Genomic DNA, 19,684 nt, shown 5'->3' on the forward strand with positions numbered 1-19,684 from the left:
GATTTCGGCGCCTCGCTGTCTCTCTTTCTCTCTTTCCCTCTCTCTGCGCTGAGGCGCTGCGGAGTCGTTTCTTGCTGGCGTGGTTTCTTTTTTCTTGTTTGTGAGGACTTGGTTTCTGCCGTGGCAGGTCGGCGATACGTTTTCAAACGTCACGAGCTCGCGCGGAGTCGATCGAATAGTCGCATCTCGCCCTCCCTTTCACGTGGCCTCCGCCCGAGGACGCAGACAGCGGCGCCTGGGGCCTTCTGCCTGCGGCGGCGAGGGCGGCAGCGCAGAGCCTCGCAGCAGAACCTGGTCGGGGGAGGGCGAAGTTTGATGGGTTCTCACTTCCGCAGGCAGGGAGGGCGCGGCGAGTTTCACTCGCGAGTCATCAGCCACCGACGAGGCTTGGACTTTGCAGACGTGCACCACCACAGAGAAGAGGCGTTCGCGGCTTTTTCGCTCCCGTCGCGCCGGTCTCACAACTTCTGGGCGTCGAGAACGCAGGCGACCTTCTCGAGGCGGGCGCTCGCGCGGCGAGGCGCGGCGGACGACCCCGTTACAGCGCAGAACGAGGCTCGCCCGAGGGTTTGTGGCGGCTGCTGCGCGCCTTCAAAAGCGGCGAGTCCTTGAAGAGCGAGCCCTTGAGTCGGCTCGGCGCGGAGGGGGGAAGCCAGTCGTCTCACGAAGGGAGAGGCCGCGCGTCGCCGAGAGCGCGTCGAGAGTGTCTCTCTGTGGTGGGGTCGCCGACTAGCGGGCGACAAGAGAGGAGCAGAAGTCGGCGCGCGCGATTCTCGTGGGCGCCTGGAAGCGAGTGCGGAGAGTTGAGAAAGGCGCAAGCAAGATGGAGGGTCAGTCCGCGCCGTCAGCGCTCGGAGGCAGTGGAGGAGGCCGAAGCGGCAGCCGAAACCGCGGTTGTCTCATGTCGGTGTCTTGCCTCACGTGGGCGAGCGACTCGCACGGCCTCTTCGACTACGAATCCCGAAATGTCTTCAAGAAAAACTTCAAAATCCAGTGTCTACGTAAGAAGACCAAACACCGCTACACACACTTGCCCCTATTTGAGTCGCTCTGTCCCTCTGTCCTGAGACTTCTTCCAGCTTGTCCTCAAGCCTCCTTCCTCCTCGCGTCTGGCCGCACACCACCAGACGCGTCCGCTTACGAACCTGTAGCGCTGTGCTTCCTTCTTTTCGCCGCCTCACTCCCGGAGTGTTCCATTTCTCGTTTTTCGTGGTTTCTTCGATGTCCGGTACCGGTTTTTCGCGCGTCTTCGCTCGGCATGTTCCTGTTTTGAGTTTGGTGTCCGTGTGGAGAGACTCCGTAGGCCCCGCGTGCCTTCTGGTGTCTATGCGTGAGGCGGTGTGTGGGGCGTCTTTTGTTTGCTCACGCGTTTTTTTCTGTTTTTTGCGGCATTTTCTTCGCAGGAGAGGCGTACCGGGCGATTCGCGTGAAGACCGACGTGCTGTTCCTTCCCGAGGAGGAGGCCGTTCACTTTCTTCAGCACCAGCAGGAGTTTCCTCCCTCCGATGTGCGCTCGCTGTTGAAAATTCAGTGGACCAATGGAGCGTACCACGTGATTCCGTCGCATGCGTCGGAGGTCTGCATCGACCCCTCTTCGCCGCCGGGGCCTGGGCACCGCGCCGGCGGAGGGGCGCATGCGCGCGCCCTCGCGAGCTCGGCGGCGCCTTCGCACTCCTCGCACACCCTCCTAGGTCGCAACCCGAGCAGTCCCTGCCTCCAGCCCGCAGTGCTGCCGGCGTCCTCGCCTCTGGCGGCGCCCTCCACGCACGACGAAGGCCATGGCGTCTCCTCGGCAGCTTCTCTCTCCGCGTCGTCGCCGCCGAGTGCGCGCCGGTCCGCAGGAGCCGAAAGCGACGGTGCGCAACCCGCTACGCCGCGGACGGCGGGGGCGGGGGCCGCTGGGGGTCAGTCTCTCTTTCCCCCCGAGAACATGCTCCACGCCAGTAGAGGGCGAACGGCCTGGGGCCCCAGCGGGCCTCTGCGCCCCCCACAGACCGCCTCCCGCGTGGTGTCTCCGAATCCGTCCTCCTCGTCTCTGGCGCCCGGAGCGGGGACCTCTGAGGGTGCGCCGGCTTCCTCAGTCGGCAGCGCGAGGCTGGTGGGCACTGTCGACCGGGCGTCGAGTCGCGCGTCCTCTGACGACGCTCCCTCGCAAGTCTCCTCGCCGCTGCCCGGCGCGGGTGTCTCGGAGGGCGCGAGCGCGACGGGGCGCCGGGGCCCCTCCGAGGCGGCCGCGCCCGACGGCGTCGAGGGGACCGCGTGTCTCCAGCGGAACCGCATCGCGCGGACGGAGCCGGGCTCGGAGACAGCAGGCGGGGGCCAAGCGGCGGACGCCGCGAGCAGCGCAGGCGTGCCCCCCGCGTCGGTCGCGGCGGCGCTGTCGTCGGCGCCGCCTGCAGACGACGACGGCGAGAGCCACGTTAGCGGATATTTTCATCGCTCGGGTAGCAGTCCGCACCTGCCGCCAGGAGGCTTTGCAGACGGCTCAGTCGGGGTCGGGGGCGGCGCGGAGGCTACGCGCATCTGCAGTGAGAAGATCTGGCTCGTCGTCCGGAGTCTCCGCGAGCGCGGCGGCGTGACGCTGCGGGAAGGCGACGTGATGAAGCTTGGACGATTTCGCCTAAAGGTGAAGGAGTTGGTGGCGAATTTCCAGCAGGCGGCGCGAGCCCAGGAGCACCGCCTCCCTGCCGCAGACGCGGACGAGTGCGAGACAGTGGCGCCTGAACCAGAGAGTCAAACGGTTGCGCAGACGGCCATGCACGTAAACCTGAATAATCAGCCTTACCTCAGTCTCCTCGGCGACGGCGGAACCGCAGTTGCCCTTTCCCGCAGCGCCTTAGGTGAAGGCCTTCGGGTCGCTTCGCCGCAGTCCCTTCCCCAGGGCGCCGCGGACCCGGCGGGGGCGTCAGGCGGCGGCGCGGGCGAGGGCAGTCGCGCGGAGGGCGAAGGGCGAGGCGACAGAGACGCAGCCCAGGGCGAGGGGCGCGCCCTCGCCGCCGCGGAGGCGGAGCCCCACGACGCTGCGTTTCTGGCTCCGCAGTCGCAGGCGGGGGCCATGCCCGTCACGGCGGCAGCGACAGACGACGAAGATGCCGGTGGAACGAATCTGTCTCCGAATGCGCGAAGGGACGACCGCGGCGCTCGAGCGTCGGATGCTGGGGAGCTTTCATCCAATCCGCCTGCCCAGACTCCGTCTCAGTGCGCGAGAGCTGGTGAGCATGGAGCCAGAGCGGAGAGGCAAGAACTGCGAGCCTCTGCAGCTGGTACAGCGAGGTAGTCTGCCGGTGGAGGTCGCGGCCCGTGTGTTTTCCGCCTGAAAGGCAATAGAGAAGATGTCTGTTGAGATGCGTGCGTGACCTGGATACTTGGCTGCGCCGCGATTGCTGGCGGGCTCTCGTCTTGCAGACACAGGGGGGAAATGATCAAACGGCGCAGTGTGTATGACGCAGATGTCTGTGCGACAGGCAAGCGTTGTCTGCTCTGGCGCCCCTTCTCTTCGAGTTGCGCGCGGGTTTTCTCTCACGGCCGCTGTACCGGTTGTGTTTTCTGTCTGTCCGCAGCGCCACCCCCCGCGGCGCTTTTCGCAGCAAGTCGAAGTGGCAGCTACGGGTACGAGCAGGGAGAGGGAAACTCAAACCTTTCGAGAGCGCGAAGTCGCGCATTCGTCGTGTTGTCATCTCCATCCCTCGGTTCTGCCTGCGTCTTCACGTTATATATCTATATGTATTCAGGTGTAGATATTCGCAGACACTTAGAGATTTATGAGTGGAAGAGCTATGTGCCTGAATACGCACATGCATATCTATTTATATGCATGTCTGCATGTGCAGAATTTTTTTTTAGTGGCTCTGTCGCCGGCGGTTTGTTTTGTCTGGCTGCATGTAGCTACTCCGTTGGCGAGCGTCGCAGCCCCTCGATGGGGGGTCCGGAAGGGTGTCTGAACAGGCGCGTGCAAGTTTTTTTCGCCGTGTTTTTTTCTTTTTTCTGCAGTGCCTATCTCCAAAGACCCGCATGTCGCATTTGTCTGTGCGAGGCTGCTGACGAGGATGAGCCTGACAGCCGAAACAATCCGCTCGTGGCGCCTTGTCGATGCAAAGGTGAAGGCAGCTCGCCCCGACTCTCGCGATGTCTCCTCCATAGGGCCGTTCAGGGCACGCGTATCTCCAATACATATAAAGAGATTCCTGTATTTACGATATATATAAGTACATTCTTATTACTGTTGTGTATGTGGCCAGCGATGCGTTTTCGGGCGAGCAGGTCTCGTATTCGTTTTATCGAATGACGCACGCACGCGTGTTCATCAACATGTGTTGAGCAAGGTCGCAAAATCTCCACTCTTTTGTCGTGTTTTGGTTCAGGAAGCATGCAGCATGTTCATCTCCAGTGTCTGCGGACCTGGATGGAAGGCCGGCTGAATATTCGAAGCGTAAGTCGGAGAGCCCTTCGGCGCGCGGCTGCTTTCTTCTCAGAAGAGTCCCGGGTCTTTCTCGAGCCCGACAAACGAAAGGAAGGCTGGGTGTCTGCGTGCTGGAGAGTCTCTGGACACGTTCCGGTCTGCAGAGCGCACGCAAGATCAATCAGATAACAACTGAAGCCAGACTCCCTGTTACACTTAGTAAATGGGATTCCTAGGTTCGCCACACGCTATTCCAAGCAGCTGGAATCCGCCGGACGCATTCCGGTCTCCTCTTTTTTGGGTTTTTTTCACCTGGCGGATGCTCTCCTGGGCTGTGCGGCGCCTCCCCTTGCTCGCATGTGAGGCCTCTCCTTACACAGGGGCATACATACACATATGTATGTATATATATAAGTATAGCGTATATGTATATGTGAGTGCGCGTCTGAGGCTGGTACTCGAGATTGCTGCGTCCGCTCAGTAGCAGAGTCTGCGCGTCTCTCTCCGTTGTTTTGCAGGATGGCACGACGGTGGGATATTTCCTCCGCGCCCTCGACTGTAAGTTCGCACTCTAGGAGATGGCGGAGGCAATCGAGATTTCCCGCAGGAATTTGCCGAAAGGCGCGCGTGCTGGGCACCACCTCGTTCTGCCGTTCTGGTCTGCGGACACGCCTCGCGTGCATAGCTGCTCTACCTTGGGCGCAGACAGATTTCCATGCCGTCGGGGAAGTCGGCGGTGTGTCTGTTTTAATGGTCGAGCCCAGGGGTGCTGTGGTGCTGGCTAGGAGATTCCCGAGGGAGTGATTCGGTCTCCGCGTTGCCCGTCATTTGCGTGTTGTCTTTTTTGTCTTTCTTCTTTGCAGGCGAGCTGTGCAAAGCACCCTACCCGGCGTTCGTGGACGGCGGAAGGGGCAGAGTCATTGAGCTCTTTGAGATCCCGCGACCCGCCTACCCGTATATCATTCTAGGTGAGAGCCTCGGCGGCGCCTTCCACGGCATATCTGCGAGTTCGTCGCCGGCTTCCAGGCCCATCTCTTCTAACGAGCGACGCAGAGGACTGCGCGCCTTGATCTTCTATGTTGCTCTACTCGGGAGCAGCGCGGAACTAGCTGTCATGCATAGATAGATACAGGTGTAGAGTATACATTAATACATAGACACTGCTGTAGTTAGACAGACAGATATACATGTATACATTTAAGCGTTGTGGCCTTTACTGGGCACTTGGTTGTTTCCAGAGCCCCGCAGTTCGCACCCAGCGCCCTCAGCGCCTTCGCCGCCCGTCCCGCGTCGCGGCCTGCACGTGGTGTCTCTGGCGTCGCGTCGCATAGCGCGGCTCGGCCGCGGCCACGAGTCCGACATCCGCCTCAGCGACATCTCGGTGTCTCGGCTGCACGCACTCATCAAATTCAGCCAGGTACGGACCAGCGAAGCGCGTGGAGCGGAGCGGGACCGCGGGGGAGGAAAGGGACATGTGTGCTGCGCGCATCTGGCTTCTAGGTGAGGCGTCTTGTGGGCGAAAGTCTCTCGCGAAAAGACCGATATGGGGTCCAGTATCCGAACGCAGAGGTCGCGTCTTGCGAGCGTATACCCGCACATGTATATAGATATGGATTTATAGATATATAGGCATATATGGGGTGCTGTGTATGCATGCGTCTATGCGTCTATCTGCGTGAGTGCTCGCTAAGAGACGCGTGGTTTTTACCTCGGTCATCAGCTCCGTGCTTCTGGGCTGAGGGGCGAGCTTTTTTTTGTTTGCGTCTATTTAGCGCCGCGTGTTTCCCTGTCGCGAGGAGTAAGAGCTTCTGTAGGCTTTATATTGGTGCGCCTTTGGCTACTTGCGTCTCTTTTTTCGCTCAGGGGGCCTTCTGGTTGGAAGACCAGAGAAGCAAATTCGGCACGCTGGTGGAGCTCCGGCGGCCGCTCAAACTCGAGCGCGGAAGCACGGGCGTCGCTCTGCAGGTCAGCGCAACATCGAAATTCCTTTTTCATGGCAGATGGTCTCCTCAACACATGAGGGGAGTTCTCCAGTCCGGGGGGCCTCGTGGGTGCGGGACGTCATGCGTCTCTGTGCGGAGCGTTCGGTTCTCTGCTTTCTTGTCAATTTCCCTGCGTTCGAGTGACGGCGGCGCCCCTCCATCAGTGCGCTCCTCTGCGCGCCCTCCGCGGATGTGACAGGTTTTTAATCGTGTTGATATATAAGCGTATGTGCCTGGCTGCCTGACGTCTCTTGTGCATGTGCAGGTTGGGCGCACCGTTATCTCCATTGTCGTCAAGCGGCAGTGGAGCTTGCCTCTCCCGGCATGCCTGAAGGGCGTGCGGGCGCCGGAGAGCGACATCATGGTCGTGGAGTGTCCGCAGCAGCCGCCCGCCGCGCCGCCGACTGCGAGCGCGCTCGCGGCGCCCTCGGCGACCCCAGTGGCGTTCTCGTCCGCGGATTCGCATGCGGGTGCAGGAGGCGCGGCAGGCACGGTCCTCTCTTCGTCCGTCCCGCGCGCGGGCGGCGGCGCTGCGGAGGACGCGAGCGAAGGGGTCCTCGCCGTTGCTGCGGGACCCGGCTCTTCGCACGATGCGCCCACGCAGTCCGCGCGAAATGCCTCGCCGGTGCGGCCCGAGACCCCGCCGCGACCTACCACGGAAGTCGCTGCTGGACGGAACCACCACGTGGTCGCGCCGCTTCCGCTCGCCATGCAGGCCGCCGCGGCTCTCCAAGGGCCTCCGCCGACAAGTCAGGCGTTGTCTCAGCAGAGTCCCTGGCAGGCGAGAGAGGGCGCGGCTTCTGAGCAGACTTCGTCCGGCGCGAGCGCACCCCGGGCGGGCCCCCAGCCACAGCCCCAGGGAACTGGCGCCCCAGCCGACGCCCCTGCAACCGCGGTCGCGGAGCCCAGTGGGGCGACGCCGGCAGCGGGCGCTCCCGCTGTAGCGGGAGGGAGTACAGAGTCGCGCGAGGGGTTGACAGGTTCTTTCAGCGTTTCCGCGCGTAATGAGGAGGCCGGTCAACCAGAAGAAAGCCAGTCTGGCGGCGGAGTTTCTGCAGATGGAGAGACAGGTCAACGACGGGAACATGTGGAAGGAAACAGCGGAAACTCGCCGTCGCCAGAGGGCGTGAAGAGGGGAGATGCGGGGGCGGTGTGATGCAACCTCTCGAGCGGAGCGAGAAGGAACGAGAGTGTTTTGCGGTGACGACGTTTGTATCGGAGGTCTCTAAAGTGCACGCTCTGCTGGTTCCGTGCTCACAACGTAGCGAAAATCTTACGTGGAATCAGCATATACCCATCGGCGTATATAGATGCTATATATCTACGTGGTTGCGTAGTGCATCTCTGTGTGCCTGTCTTTGTATTATATTTCGTATGCAGCATACACAGGAGCGTATGTATATGTGCGTAGACGCCTGCGCCTGCGATGTCTGCACATGCGCTCTTTTTTTCGCTTTACTCGGGCTTGACCGGTTGAAATTGGCAACGATGGACCACGGAGGTTTTATTTCAAGGCTGCGCCGGCGACATCTTCGTTGTGCAGTTATCTTTTGAGGCTGGCCTTGGAGCACGTTTCTTCTGGTAGTCCCTTCGTCTGATCTGTCTCTTTTCGTGTTCTGACGTCTCCTGCCTCCCTCCTCATGGTTTCCTGTCTGCCGGGCATTTCTTGCGGCATTTTCTTCGCTCGCTGTCTTCCATTTCCTCCGGTCGTCGCGCGCGCTCGCTTCTCCCCCCCCCCCCCCCCCCCCCCCCCCCCCCCCCCCCCCCCCCCTCGCACCCCTTCATGCGTACGCCATCGTTGCGCCGCTCGTTTCCGCTGCGCAGTCCGCTCAGCTCGCGCAGCTTAGGGAGAAGCTCATATTTCGCCGCCCGCTTTGCAGAGACGAGGGAGCAGACAGAAAAGCCGCCATGCGTTTTTGCCGTTTTCTGGTGTGGCGCATGCCTTTCTGCGCCCCACGAACTCTGAGGAACTCGTTGAAAGCCTGGTTGACGAACAGAAAAAAGTGAACCAGGGGACGCGCAGAGAAGGGCTGCAGGAGTTCGGAGGTGGCGTGCGAGGGAAGCGACAAAGCTGAAGTGCGCAAGGTGCCGCAAACCGAGGAAAAGTGAAGAGAAAACGCGAAAAGTAACGGCGAAAAGTTTGCGAACGAGAGGACAGGCGTAACAGAGCGAGACGGAAGTGGACGGAGCCTCAAAGGGTGTTTCACACACAGGATGCAGACGAAGGGTGAGAGGAGAAACCGGGGGCGAAGACTGAGACAGAGGGAAAGTTGTCCCTTGTGGAGAACAGAAGAGACGCCGTTGCGGGGCTGGTCGGCACGGGGAAGGGTTCCACTTTCTGCCTCTCCGCCTTTTTCCTTCAGCATTTTTGTTAGAAAATCTCTCGCAAGAAATGGAAGGTTGAAAAAACATGGTGTCCAGCGTTCGCGGCCATCCCACCTCGATTCGCACTCCCATTTTTTCAAAGCATGCCCCCAGGTGTATATGCCATGCATGCACACCGGCACGCCATGCTGCCATCGACACCGCATCCCATCCACGCATGTAGATGTCTGACTATCTGCGTCCGTGGAACTGATGCGTTATTGATATGTCGAGATGTGCTGCGCTATACAGTCGCATATATATATATATATATATATATATATGCGTGTACGTCTGGATTCCTCTTCTGCTTTGTTTATGGTATCACGTTGTATATGTTTCCGTGGCTGGCTGAGTGTGGCTAAGGAGATCACGGAGGACGTGTAGGCGCGGATTTCGGTTGCACCCGTTGACCTTTTTTTTCGGGGAACTCATGAGACGCGAACCCGACGACGGTAGCTTCAATCACTCGTCACGCAGCTTTTGCCCTGTGTAGAAGAGGCTTGACGCTTCTGCAGAGCGAGTTCACAGCAGTCGCGCCTTCGTAATTGCCTCGCCTTACGGATGGTGAAGCGGAGGCGTTCACGCAGTCTCACGTAAGCCAGTCAGGTCGCGTACGTGGAAGCACGGTGCAACATAGACGAAAACTCTGGCGGCGCATCCCAGGCAGGCGTGTTTTCTTCGATGAGTCGTAGTTCACCACAGGCGCGCCTTCAAAACAGCAACGCCAATGCACATTCCGTCAAGGTCGGATCCTAGGTATGGCTTCAGGCTTGCTGCTTCGGTTGAATAGACTGTGTGCGGCCTCTCACGTATATAGAACTGCGCATGCGTGTCGCAGGGTGAACCTCAACGAAAATGAGCGGCAAGCATCAGCGCCGTTGGCTTTGAGTTTGGGGAGCATGCGGCTGTGAGTTCACTAGAACTGCTTGATCCTCTCAACCCGAACCACACTTCCTGCAATGATCGCTTCCGCCGGGTAAGTCTACTCTGCTCGTGCTTACTGCCGTTGCACTTTTTTATGTTCGCGTTCCTGATGCGACATCGGGATATTGTATTCCAAGGATATCCATAACGTCGACTCCTGGGAATGCTCGTTCGCGGGCGGCCTCCATCCCTTTGTCGCTATCGCTGTAGCCATGCAAGAGAAGTCCGCATTCTGCTGTCACATCGGGTACAAAGCTCACAAAAGCGTCCTCCTGCTCCCACCGGATAGGCTCAGCACGGAATCAACTTGGGGACTCACTACGTACTGAAAAGCAGCTGCTTTCGCCTTCTGCCCTTGTATGGCTGCGCGGGACGGCCTCGTCTGCACTCTTTGCCACGGCGCAAGCACGAAGCCTCGCCTCGCAAAAGCTACTCAAAATTGGCAGGTTTGTTGCCGCAACAACCCTGACACGGTTACAGAGCCCTACCACACTTTTTTCGAGAATGTGCATCCATCTGTACCGCCTTCGCGTCTAGGCGTGACGAGGGGGCAGGGTCCAACTTCTTGTGACACTGTGACGCCTTTCGAGTCAAAAATGAACAGCATGGAAATTAAGTGGAGACGCCGCGGTTGCAATAGTCTGTACGGTTGTCACTGTGTGCTTGTTCGCGGATCCATGCCTAATTTTTACCTTTTTTTCGAGGCTGAGTTGACGCGTAAACGGGGGCACGGAAGAGTGAAAAGCCTGTGAGACGGAGGGCGAGCGAAAGACCAGCTACTTCGCAAAAAGACTTTTCAGTTAGCGTCGTCTAGTTTCTCGACAAGGAGCGTTTCGGCATTCACAGAAGAAACGGTTGATTGCGGTCGTGCCACAAATCCCAGATTGTGACATGAGCGGAGAATCGCCAGATGGCGGCGCTGTGACCACGAGCTGATTTAAAATGAGAATGCGTGCAGAGGGAAAACCTGATATTGGCGAATAGCGCCTCGCAAGCACATCCAAATGCCGGTTCACCGACCGATGCGGCAGCACTGTTGCTTAGAAAAACCGTCGTAGGAAACTGGAGACATCACACGAAGTCAACTATGGAAAGACAGCCAGCAGTGCCGCTTCATCTAAAAAATGCACAGCCCAAACTTTCATCAGCTCGCTGCAGCTTATGCAGCAGACAATCGACCCCGATAAAAAATCGTAGGCTTCCGCGTCTCACTTGCATGTGGGAGAAAATATCTGGATACCCCCTCCATCGCACAAACATCCGGATCGTTTTGCGCTCTCTGTTTCGGGAATTCGCACAAAACGGAAAAGTGCTCGATCCACTGGCACATCGCACTCGTGAACCACTATACACATACGTATTTTCTCCGGATGGGCGAAGACGCCCATCCAGCGGAGTCTGCCACACCCAGCTTCCGCGTTTGTCACGAGCTTCGACTGTCGACAGCCCGCCACGCCCTTCCTCCTCCGTGGCGGTCCTGTGTTTCGCCTGCCCGCTCACGCGCCTTCCCATCTTATCGCCTCAGAAGCCGCGAGGGCGTCGCGTAGCGGTAGACTGCGGCGGGGGAGGCAGGTCGGCAGCCAGGGGCTTGCGAGTGCCCTGCAGGAAGGTGATGGACCTCGCTCGCTGCCCGCGGACTCTCTTCGCGGGCAGGTCGCTCACCGCCCCGCAGCATTCCCGCACAGCCGAATCCCGTAGCGGAGCACGAGGACGAGGTGGCGTCCCTTAGCGTCTGTGTCGAGTAGAAGCCGGGCGCCAGGCGCCGCACATCGTCTGCGCGTTTGGCATCTGAGCCTGCGTGAGCCACGAGAGGCGAAGGCACGAGCCCCGAAGCAGAGAGCTTGGCGCCTGTGAGCGAAGAGGACGCCAGCTGAACGGGGTACGCTGCGGACGCCATGTAGGCGGCGGTCGCTGGACGCGCCAGGGCCGGGGAGGGCTGTCTCTGGGTCGAGGAGACATACGATGGTGGCAGGAAGGCCGAGCGCGACGCCGGAGACGCGGGACTCGACGGGCTGGGCGAGGCCCTCCGCGGCGACGCCGAGGAGAAGACCGAGGCCTGCAGGAGAGACAGCGATGCGGAGCGGATGTGCGAGGCCGCACTGCCGCTGGCGACCCGCTCGCGGCCGCGTCGTGCCTCTTTGTCGCCGACTAAACGCGTGTGCAGGCCTCTCTGCTCTCTCGCTTTGTCTACGAATCCCTCGACTGAGGACGCGGCTACAGAGGAGGCGGAGGAGGCCGAGGATGCAAACGAAGACATCCCGCCGCACGCGGAGTACGCGGACGCGAGCTTAAGGCGCTCCTGTGAGACGGGTACTGCGAGAGCGGGCGAGGCTACCAAACCGGTGTCGTTTCGCGTGATCAGGCGCAGAGACGGAGAGCAAGATCGCGGAGTGTGCCTCGGCGTCTGTCTTCGCTCGTAGAAAGGCTGAGCAGCGGGCACGAGAGGGGTGTAGACCCCAGACTGGCGAGCGAGAGCCGACGCCGACCGACCTGTCTCCTGTGTGTGCGTGAGGTTGCCGATCGCGGCAGACGCCGGCGCTCGCTTCTCCATGCGCGAGACGCTAGCAGTGCGCTCGCGTGTGTCTCGCCTGCCTCCTACAGCGCTCTGCGAGGCTCGCTCTCCCTGGAGAGGACCCTGCGGAGAAGTCAGAAGCACCAGACGCGAGTTGCCCCGCCTGAACGGAAAGAGGAAAGTCGAGCCTGCTCCTCCTCGCTGCGAAGACGCGAACGCCGGTGAAGGCTGCGGGGCTGCGGCAGGCGCGCATTTCGACTCCTTGTCTCCCCCCTCTCTCTGGGGAGTCGAGCCCTCCGCAGCGTCCCCGTCCTTGCCGCGGCTCTCGCCAGCCTCCTGCTGGGACGCCTCCGCACCACCGAGCGTAGCGCCCGGGAGGAGCACAGCGGGCAGCTGCTGCTGGAGGTGTTTGATGCTTTCACGCATGCTGCGGAGACGCTGGAGGAGCGAGGGGCGCAGCTGGGCGCCGTCCTCGCCGGCAAAGGGCCCGTGGCTACGCCTCTTCTCGCTCTCGTCGCGGAGTCTCCGCTCCTGCGACGCTGACGCGAAGGACGCGGGCGAGGCAGGGCTGCGGTCCGTAGGGGGTGGCGCGGGAGTCAGCTTGCGCACGAGATGTGCGTAGGCGTCTCTCTCTGGCGCCCGCTGCGCGTCTCTCCCTCCCGGCGCCTGGGCGCCCCGCTCTGAGGCCGCGCCGACGCCGCCAGATCTCGAGGCGCCCACGGACGTGGACGCGGGCGAATAGAAGCGAAGCGACGAGGAGGAGCCCGCGCCAGTCGAGTGGGAGAGGACGTTCGCGAGCTGCTCATCGATGTGCAGGAGCTGTTGCTCGAGCTCGCGGACACGCATGCTCTGAAGCGAAAAGAGGTCGGCAAGCTGGCGCTTCTCCTTCTCCCGCTGCTGCTCCAAAACCAACAGGCGCGCCCTTTCTTTCTGCGCAAAGGCCAGTTCGCGCTGCAGAGCTTCAACCTGCGCCGCAGCGGTGGGCGCCACGCAGTGACCAGGCGGAGCGGGGGGCGAGGTAGACGCAGAGAACACGGCAGACAGCGAAGACGACGAGGACGTGCATATCGCCAAGCTCCGCTGCTGGTCCTCGAGCAGCTGAATCTGGAAAAACAGAACACAAAAAAAAAGCAGGACGCAGACCTGACAAACATCGAGCAGAGACACGCGCCATTCTAGTACCAAAAGCTGCGTTATGTAGAAGCTGAAAAATGAAACCGCCTGCAGTGGACTTGCGTGCTGCAGGCACTCGATCCAGAGGCGCCTGGACAAACTATCCGAACCCACGAAAGTGGGGTCTTCCAGCTGCCATGCTTCTATGCATATATATATATATATATATATATATATATGCATTTGCATCATTCAAGTTAAGCAAGCAACGCTTCTTTGAAGACCGAGTCGCACCTTCTGTTGCTGCCTGATGATTTCCTGTTTGGCATCCTGCAGCTGGCGCCGGAGGTCTTCAGTTTCTCTGGCTGAAGACGAAGAACTGGCGGACGCCGGTGGGTCTGCGCGCTTTGCTGCTGCCGCGTTGACGAGCGAGTCGTCGCCTCGTCCTTTTCGATGGTCGGTCAGCAGCGCCTGAAGCTGTATGCGCAGACGTTCGTTTTCTTCGCTTCGCTGTTTCAGAAGCTTGTCTTGTTCGGAGACGCGATGCGAGAGAGCTCGGATTTCGTCTTCCCTCTTCTTCATGGACTGCGCACGCAGGGCGTCTTCGAGTTGCACCTTCGTGGAGAGGGCTCCGTAGGCGGCCGCGAGCCTCTGCGCGTGCTGCTTCAGCAGGCGCTTCTCGTCGCTGTCTGTCTTCTCCGCGTGTGCCTCCCTCTCTGCGTCTCTCACTTTCGCCTCGCACTTCGCCGTTTCCGCGACCTTTAGTCTCTCTTGCAGGACTTCCTTCTCCCGCGCAAAGGCGAGCTCCAGCGCCTCTTTCTGCCGCGCCAGCGCCCGCTCACTCTGCTCCCGCGCTTCCACGTCCTTCTCCACCCTCGCGCGAGCCAAGTCGGCCTTCAAGCTCGCGACGTCTTCTCGCGCTTTGGCGCACTGAGAAAGCACGCAAAAAGAAAAACCGCCACCATTATAAAAGCGGGAAAACCATGCAACGCGAAAAGGGAGAGACGCATCAGGAATGGGCAACCTAGAGACGACACTGCAACGCCAAAGCGAGAGAAGGAAGTAGAAAAAAATACAAGGTGAGGACCAAGCGGAAGACAATCAGATGGAAGTCTAGCGAGACCGCAAATGAAGTCAACAAAAAGAGACGAAGCAACACATTAATGCGCAGCGATCAGATGGGAGTGCTCCAACCGTAGCAGACTGGTCGGCCCTATCGGCGCGCGCCTCACCTCCGCTTCGAGCCGTTCGAGAGCCGCTCGGTCCTGCAGATTCACACGACAGGCACAATCAGTGGCCTGCTGACTGTGGGCTGCACTGCAAGGTCGATTCCTAAGCACAAGCGGCAAAAACTCTGAGCAGTTTGAGACTGCTAAAGATGGGGAGGCGCGAGCGAGTGCGGAACGGCAAACTGTCGTCGTACGCCACCGCGAGAGAACAGACAAAAACTTGCGAAACAAAGAGCCAGGCTGACTGTCGATGGCCTCACCTCTCTGTGTTTCTTGGCGAGTTGCTCGAGGTGCATGCGCTCGCGGTCAGCCTCGTTCTCAGGGAGCGTCTGGAGCGAGTCTCCTTCAGTTCGTTCCTCGCTGGCCTGCTGTTTCGCTCCCTTCGCATCCTCCATTTCAGCGTCGAAAGCAGTTTCCTTCTCCCCCGCGTTGGCTCTCGAAGACGCGCCGGATTTCGCCCTCTTGCAGGCCCGCCGCTTGTTGCTGGCGAGTCTCTTCGATAGGCGCTGTTCGACACGGGACATGTAGCCGCGCAGCTGTTCAACCATAGCGCGGAAATCTTCGTCTTGGTGCGTGTCTCTCTCCTTCCCTTCGTCTGGCGAGACTGGCAAGACTCGCTCGCGCACCGCGTTCGCGACGCCGTCTCCGAACTCGCGGGAGACCTCATCAGCCTGCGGCTGAGGCGTGGACGCGGGGAGCGGAGGCGCGTCTTGGGGAAGGGGCGACGCGACAGAGGCAGACAGGTTCGCAGTCCCGGGAAGGTCCGACGGGGGAGGAGAGGTTAGCAGATCTTGTGAAAGAGCGGAATGAGATGGGGGCGGCTGCAGAGAGAAGGAGGGTGGGAAGCAGGTGTGCGCATCGCTTTCGGGCGACACAGGCGCGCACGAGGTTGACTCGAACGAGAACTCGGGACCGGACTCGCACTTCCCAGCCGCCTTCGCGTCAAACGCCTCCGATGTCTGGCGCGCCGGGGTGTCTGGGCTCTTGAGCGCGGCCTCTCCCCCATCTCCGCCCAATCCCGTTTCCTGCAAGGTCTCCTCCGCCCCCTTGGGGACCTCCAAGCTCGGGCCGTCTTCGCCCCAAGCGGCGCTTCCGGTCGTCGTCGTGACAGCTTCCCGCGCGGCCGTCTCCTCGCGCGCCACGTGCTGTCCGTCGGCGCGAGACGCGAACTCTGGCGCCTCGGCTTTCTTCTCATTTCCGCAGACACGTCCCTCGACGGTCTCCAAACCCGACCTCGACGACGAGCGACGAGCTGGAAGGGCGTCTCCCGCGCCGAATGAGGCCTCCGCCTTTGAGGTCTGTCCCGTCGAGTCTCCTGGATTTCCTTTCGCGCTCTCGGCAAGGGGCTGCTCAGTCGTTCCGGGTGCTCCCAGATCGTCTTCTGGCGAACCTTCTCCCGGCGCGATCTGAGTTTCCTCGCTCGACTGCTCATTCGATGCTCCGGGTCTTTGCCCCTCGGTGCTCGGGACAGCCAACGAGGCAGCCTCTGCGTCGTTCGCCGGCTGCGGTACAGCGAGGTCTTCACTCTCCAGACTCGGCAGTAAGTCCTCCTCCGCGGGCTGGCGGCGTCGGCGTCCCCCCTCCGCTTCGCGCTCTGACGGCGCTTCCTCAGCGCGGGCCGCTTCTCGCGCGCCGCGTTCTGCCTCCTCTCGCTGGCGAGCAAGGAGCTTTTGCTGCTGCTTCATTTGCCGCCTCTGGAGAAGGAGTTGCGCCTGATTCATGAGGAAGTCCATGCGCTTGATTGACGTAGTCAGCGTGGACTTCCGCGACCGGCCGTCGGTACGCAGCGTCACCGAGCTGCCGCAGCAGCTGTGCGTCTCCGCGTCGTCATCGCTGGAACACGCATCCCGGCTAGGGGTCCGCAGCAGGGGCGACAGGCCCTGCGACAGACTGAGCAGGTTCGTCGGCGTCTTCACAGCGCCGCTACTGCTCGCCTTTTTGACCGCTTCAGCCATCATTAGCAGCCGCTCGCGACCCCTCTCCAGGGACGCGATGTTCAGGCTGCAGCTCAACACCGACGCACAGTCGCCCTGCGGCCGCGCTCTGCCGGAGTCGCCTCTCAAAAGGGAGGTCGACGACGGCGGGCGGAGACGTCTCTCGTAGTCGCTGTCGCGGTCCTCCTCGGATGACTCCACATACGGTCGTCTACCGCCTCCAGCGTCCTTCACAGAGACACTGTCGTCGGGGTAGATCTCCTCCAGCTCGAGCGGAGTTGCGGTCTCGCTCTGCCTCTCTCTCTCCCGCACACCGAGCCGAGGAAGGCCCGCTCTCGCTGACTGCCCAAGCTTGTGAAGGAGTCTGCGCTGCAGAGAAGAAGCGAGTCTGCCGTCCTCTCCCGCGAGCGCGAACGGCGGGATGCGCGAGTCAGATGCAGAATTGCACGCGGGGGAGAGAGACGACGAAAGAGGCAAGTCGCCGCCTCTCAGCTTGGCGCCAACCTTATTGAGAGAATAAAGGGTGTGGATCGCTACAGTGTCGGACTGCGCTAGATCAGCCGTTCCTCCTTCGGCTTCCTTCCTTGTGTGACTCATCCTTTCTTCCTTGCTTCGTCCTGAGATTCCGTCTTCAGACGTCAGCAATGATGTCTCAGCCTCACGGGACACCGCTGCTTCCTCAGAAGGGCTTCCCCAGAGAACGGAGCTGGGTGTCTGGTCAACTGCCTCCGGCGGCGGCGATTCCCGCTCCGCCTCTTGCTCGGCTCCGCAGTCTGGATCTTCTTGGGTGCACGCGGGCCTCGGGGCCCCGGGGTCTCCTCGCCCAAAGAGCCCGGCTCTCGGCGCGGCGACGGGCGCGGAGACGACCGAAGAGGGAGACCGGAAAGCGGCAGGCCCGCCTTCGAGTTGCTGAGGAGCATCGAGAGTTGATGGAAGAAGACGAAGCGCAGAGAAGGAAGTGAGGCCCGCCGATGAAGCGGGGACTCCGACGACAGAACGGTGTCTAAGGGCAACGCGGCTGCGCGACTTTTCGCAGTCGACCGCTGACGCAGAAGAGCCTAAAAACGCCTTCTGCGCGCCGTCAAAGAAATCAGAAGAGGCCAAAGTTCTGTGGCGCGGGTCTGGCTGCAACACCGACAGGGAGGAAGAAACAAACGGGCACGAAAGAGAACTTCCCTTCGCGGTGGAAGCCAGCAGCATGCGCTGGCGCTGTGTCTGTGTGTGGAGGTCGAGCAGCTGCGCCTTGTTCGATGCCGAAGACGATCGAAGAAGAGGAGAGAGCTTCAGGGAAAATAAAATGACGTTGCAGCGATTGGCGCCGCGCGCGGTGTTGTGGAGCACGGACTGGTAGTCTCTCAGGAGCTTCTCAGGCGAAAAAGAAGAAAGAAGAAAGGAGGACGAAAGGACGAATGGGGACGGGGGCGGCAGCGTGAGACGATACTTCGCCTCAGTCGGCCCCAAGTCCAGCGCAGAGAGAGGAAGGCAAAGGACAGAAAGAGGCGCGTGAGTCAGAGCCGACGGCGGAATGAAGGGGCTGTCTTCTGCGGGAAGGGGAATCTCGTCGACTGAGCGGTGGAAATGAAGAAGCAAAACCTGAGCAGAGCATCGACAGGCAGAAACACCTCACGCTGAGGCCTCAAACGCCCCAGCACCACACCTACCCCCCCTTAGCACACACGGAGGACTAAAGCAGAGGAGACACATCAGAAGACGCAGAAGCATCCGCTACGCCAGGTCAGTCTTGTTTCGAGAGTGTTTCTCTTGGGTCTCAGTCCGGGCTTCTGCTTCGCTTGCAACGCCTCCGTGATGTGTCTCACACGCCTAGTCCCGCATTCCCGGTTCGCGGCTCTGCTGTCGGCGCTTCCAGATTAAGTTTCTGCGTGGCATCCTCACCTCGAATCCTCGCTTGCCTCCGCCGAATCTGTCGCCCTCGCCGCCATCGCGTGCAATTTCTCGTTCATGCTGAATCCGGCGTGAGTGAATAAGGACCTCTTCTAGAACCAGAGGCCCCCAGCCTCGTTTCTGAAGCACGATTTCTTCCCGCCACTTGGGAATCCTCGGGCGCTCATTGGCGTTGTCTGATTCGCGGCCTCCTGTCCCTTCTGCAGCTGCTTGCTCCGCGTCGCTGGGTTCTTCTCCGCAGGGTGTCAGCCTCAGAATGGAGCAGAGCATTGCCGGCGACCCCTGGAAAGCGAGGTCGCCTCGCCACCTGGCGGGCCCTGTGACCACGATTCGCACGGCATACGTGTTTTCGGCCTCTGCGCCATCGCTCTCGTCTTGCCTGGGGACAGGAGGATGCGCCTGCGGCTGCCCTTTCGACAGGGCGGGAGCGAGACTCGGCGTCTGCTGGCTTTCTGATGAAACGGGAGTCGCTCGCGACGTCGAGGCCACGCAAGGAGATGCACACGGGGAGATAGGGGCGTGGTTGAACGGAGAGGAGAGAACACTGGAAGGCTCGGGCCCGGCAACGGGGGTGGTGCTGGCCCCAGGCAGGTCTCCTTTCTGCGCTGCGGCGACAACGGAGGAAAAAGAGGGGAGTCTAGCGGCACTCGACTCGTCGCCCTCTTGAGTGTCGACGGAGGCGAATTTGGGAGTTTCTGACGTCCCACTCTGCGAAGGCGCGTCGAGGGGAGACGACAGAGAGAGAGGCGGGCAAGCGTCACCTCCTCCACCGCCGCTGGCGCTGGCCGCGTGGTAGGGAGAGAGGATAAGCTGGTATTCCTCGTCGTCAATAAGCACTTCTTCCTCTTCGCTGCCGCTCGCGTACGGCTCGGAGATCTGCACACTCGCCGCCGAAGCGGCCGCGGCCGCCACAGCCATATCTCGGTGGAGTCGATCTGCGGTGTTGCGCGCGCTCTCCAACACTCGGTCATCCGCCGGCCCTGACGTGCGCGACGGCCGTTCGTCTCTGGGTTCCAAAGGGCTTTGGCTCATGGCGCCAGAGGGATCGGTGGAGAACGAGGGAAACGTGAGCCAGGCGGAGGAACGGAGGCCGAAGACCTGCAAACCACGAAAAAGGCGACGGAGGAACGATACAGGGCTGCGGCGCTGCACGAACCGTGAGGATGTTGTGCCTCTCGGTCGTCTGCCGAGCTACATCGCGCAAAGGACGCCAGGCGGGGCGGCCGACGCGAGCTGACCCCCTGCCTTGAATAGTCCTGCTGGGCCTGCCCGTCCGCAGAAAGTCCCCTACACACCAGAGCCAAGATACACAGTTACAGAAA

At 60.9% G+C, this 19,684-nt stretch overlaps 2 protein-coding genes across 2 annotated transcripts; one reads left to right on the forward strand and one right to left on the reverse strand.

Annotated features, from left to right (window-relative positions):
• Positions 1–823: 823 nt before the first annotated feature.
• Positions 824–7,537, forward strand: BESB_047820 (FHA domain-containing protein; the record flags this gene model as incomplete). The annotated part of the gene is made up of 10 exons (XM_029363233.1): positions 824–1,001; positions 1,404–3,212; positions 3,561–3,609; positions 3,991–4,097; positions 4,362–4,429; positions 4,918–4,957; positions 5,263–5,367; positions 5,638–5,816; positions 6,263–6,364; positions 6,647–7,537. 10 exons carry the CDS (start codon positions 824–826, stop codon positions 7,535–7,537), a joined length of 3,528 nt encoding a protein of 1,175 aa, XP_029220599.1.
• A 3,648-nt stretch (positions 7,538–11,185) lies between these two features.
• On the reverse strand, positions 11,186–19,394 carry BESB_047830 (uncharacterized protein; the record flags this gene model as incomplete). Its single annotated transcript, XM_029363234.1, has 5 exons — positions 11,186–13,288; positions 13,592–14,227; positions 14,530–14,562; positions 14,787–18,053; positions 18,354–19,394. The coding sequence occupies 5 exons, from the start codon at positions 19,392–19,394 to the stop codon at positions 11,186–11,188; spliced, it is 7,080 nt and encodes a 2,359-aa protein (XP_029220600.1).
• Positions 19,395–19,684: the final 290 nt, after the last annotated feature.

The sequence above is a fragment of the Besnoitia besnoiti genome, chromosome III (assembly GCF_002563875.1).
Source record: "Besnoitia besnoiti strain Bb-Ger1 chromosome III, whole genome shotgun sequence".
Classification (NCBI taxonomy): Eukaryota; Apicomplexa; class Conoidasida; order Eucoccidiorida; family Sarcocystidae; genus Besnoitia; species Besnoitia besnoiti.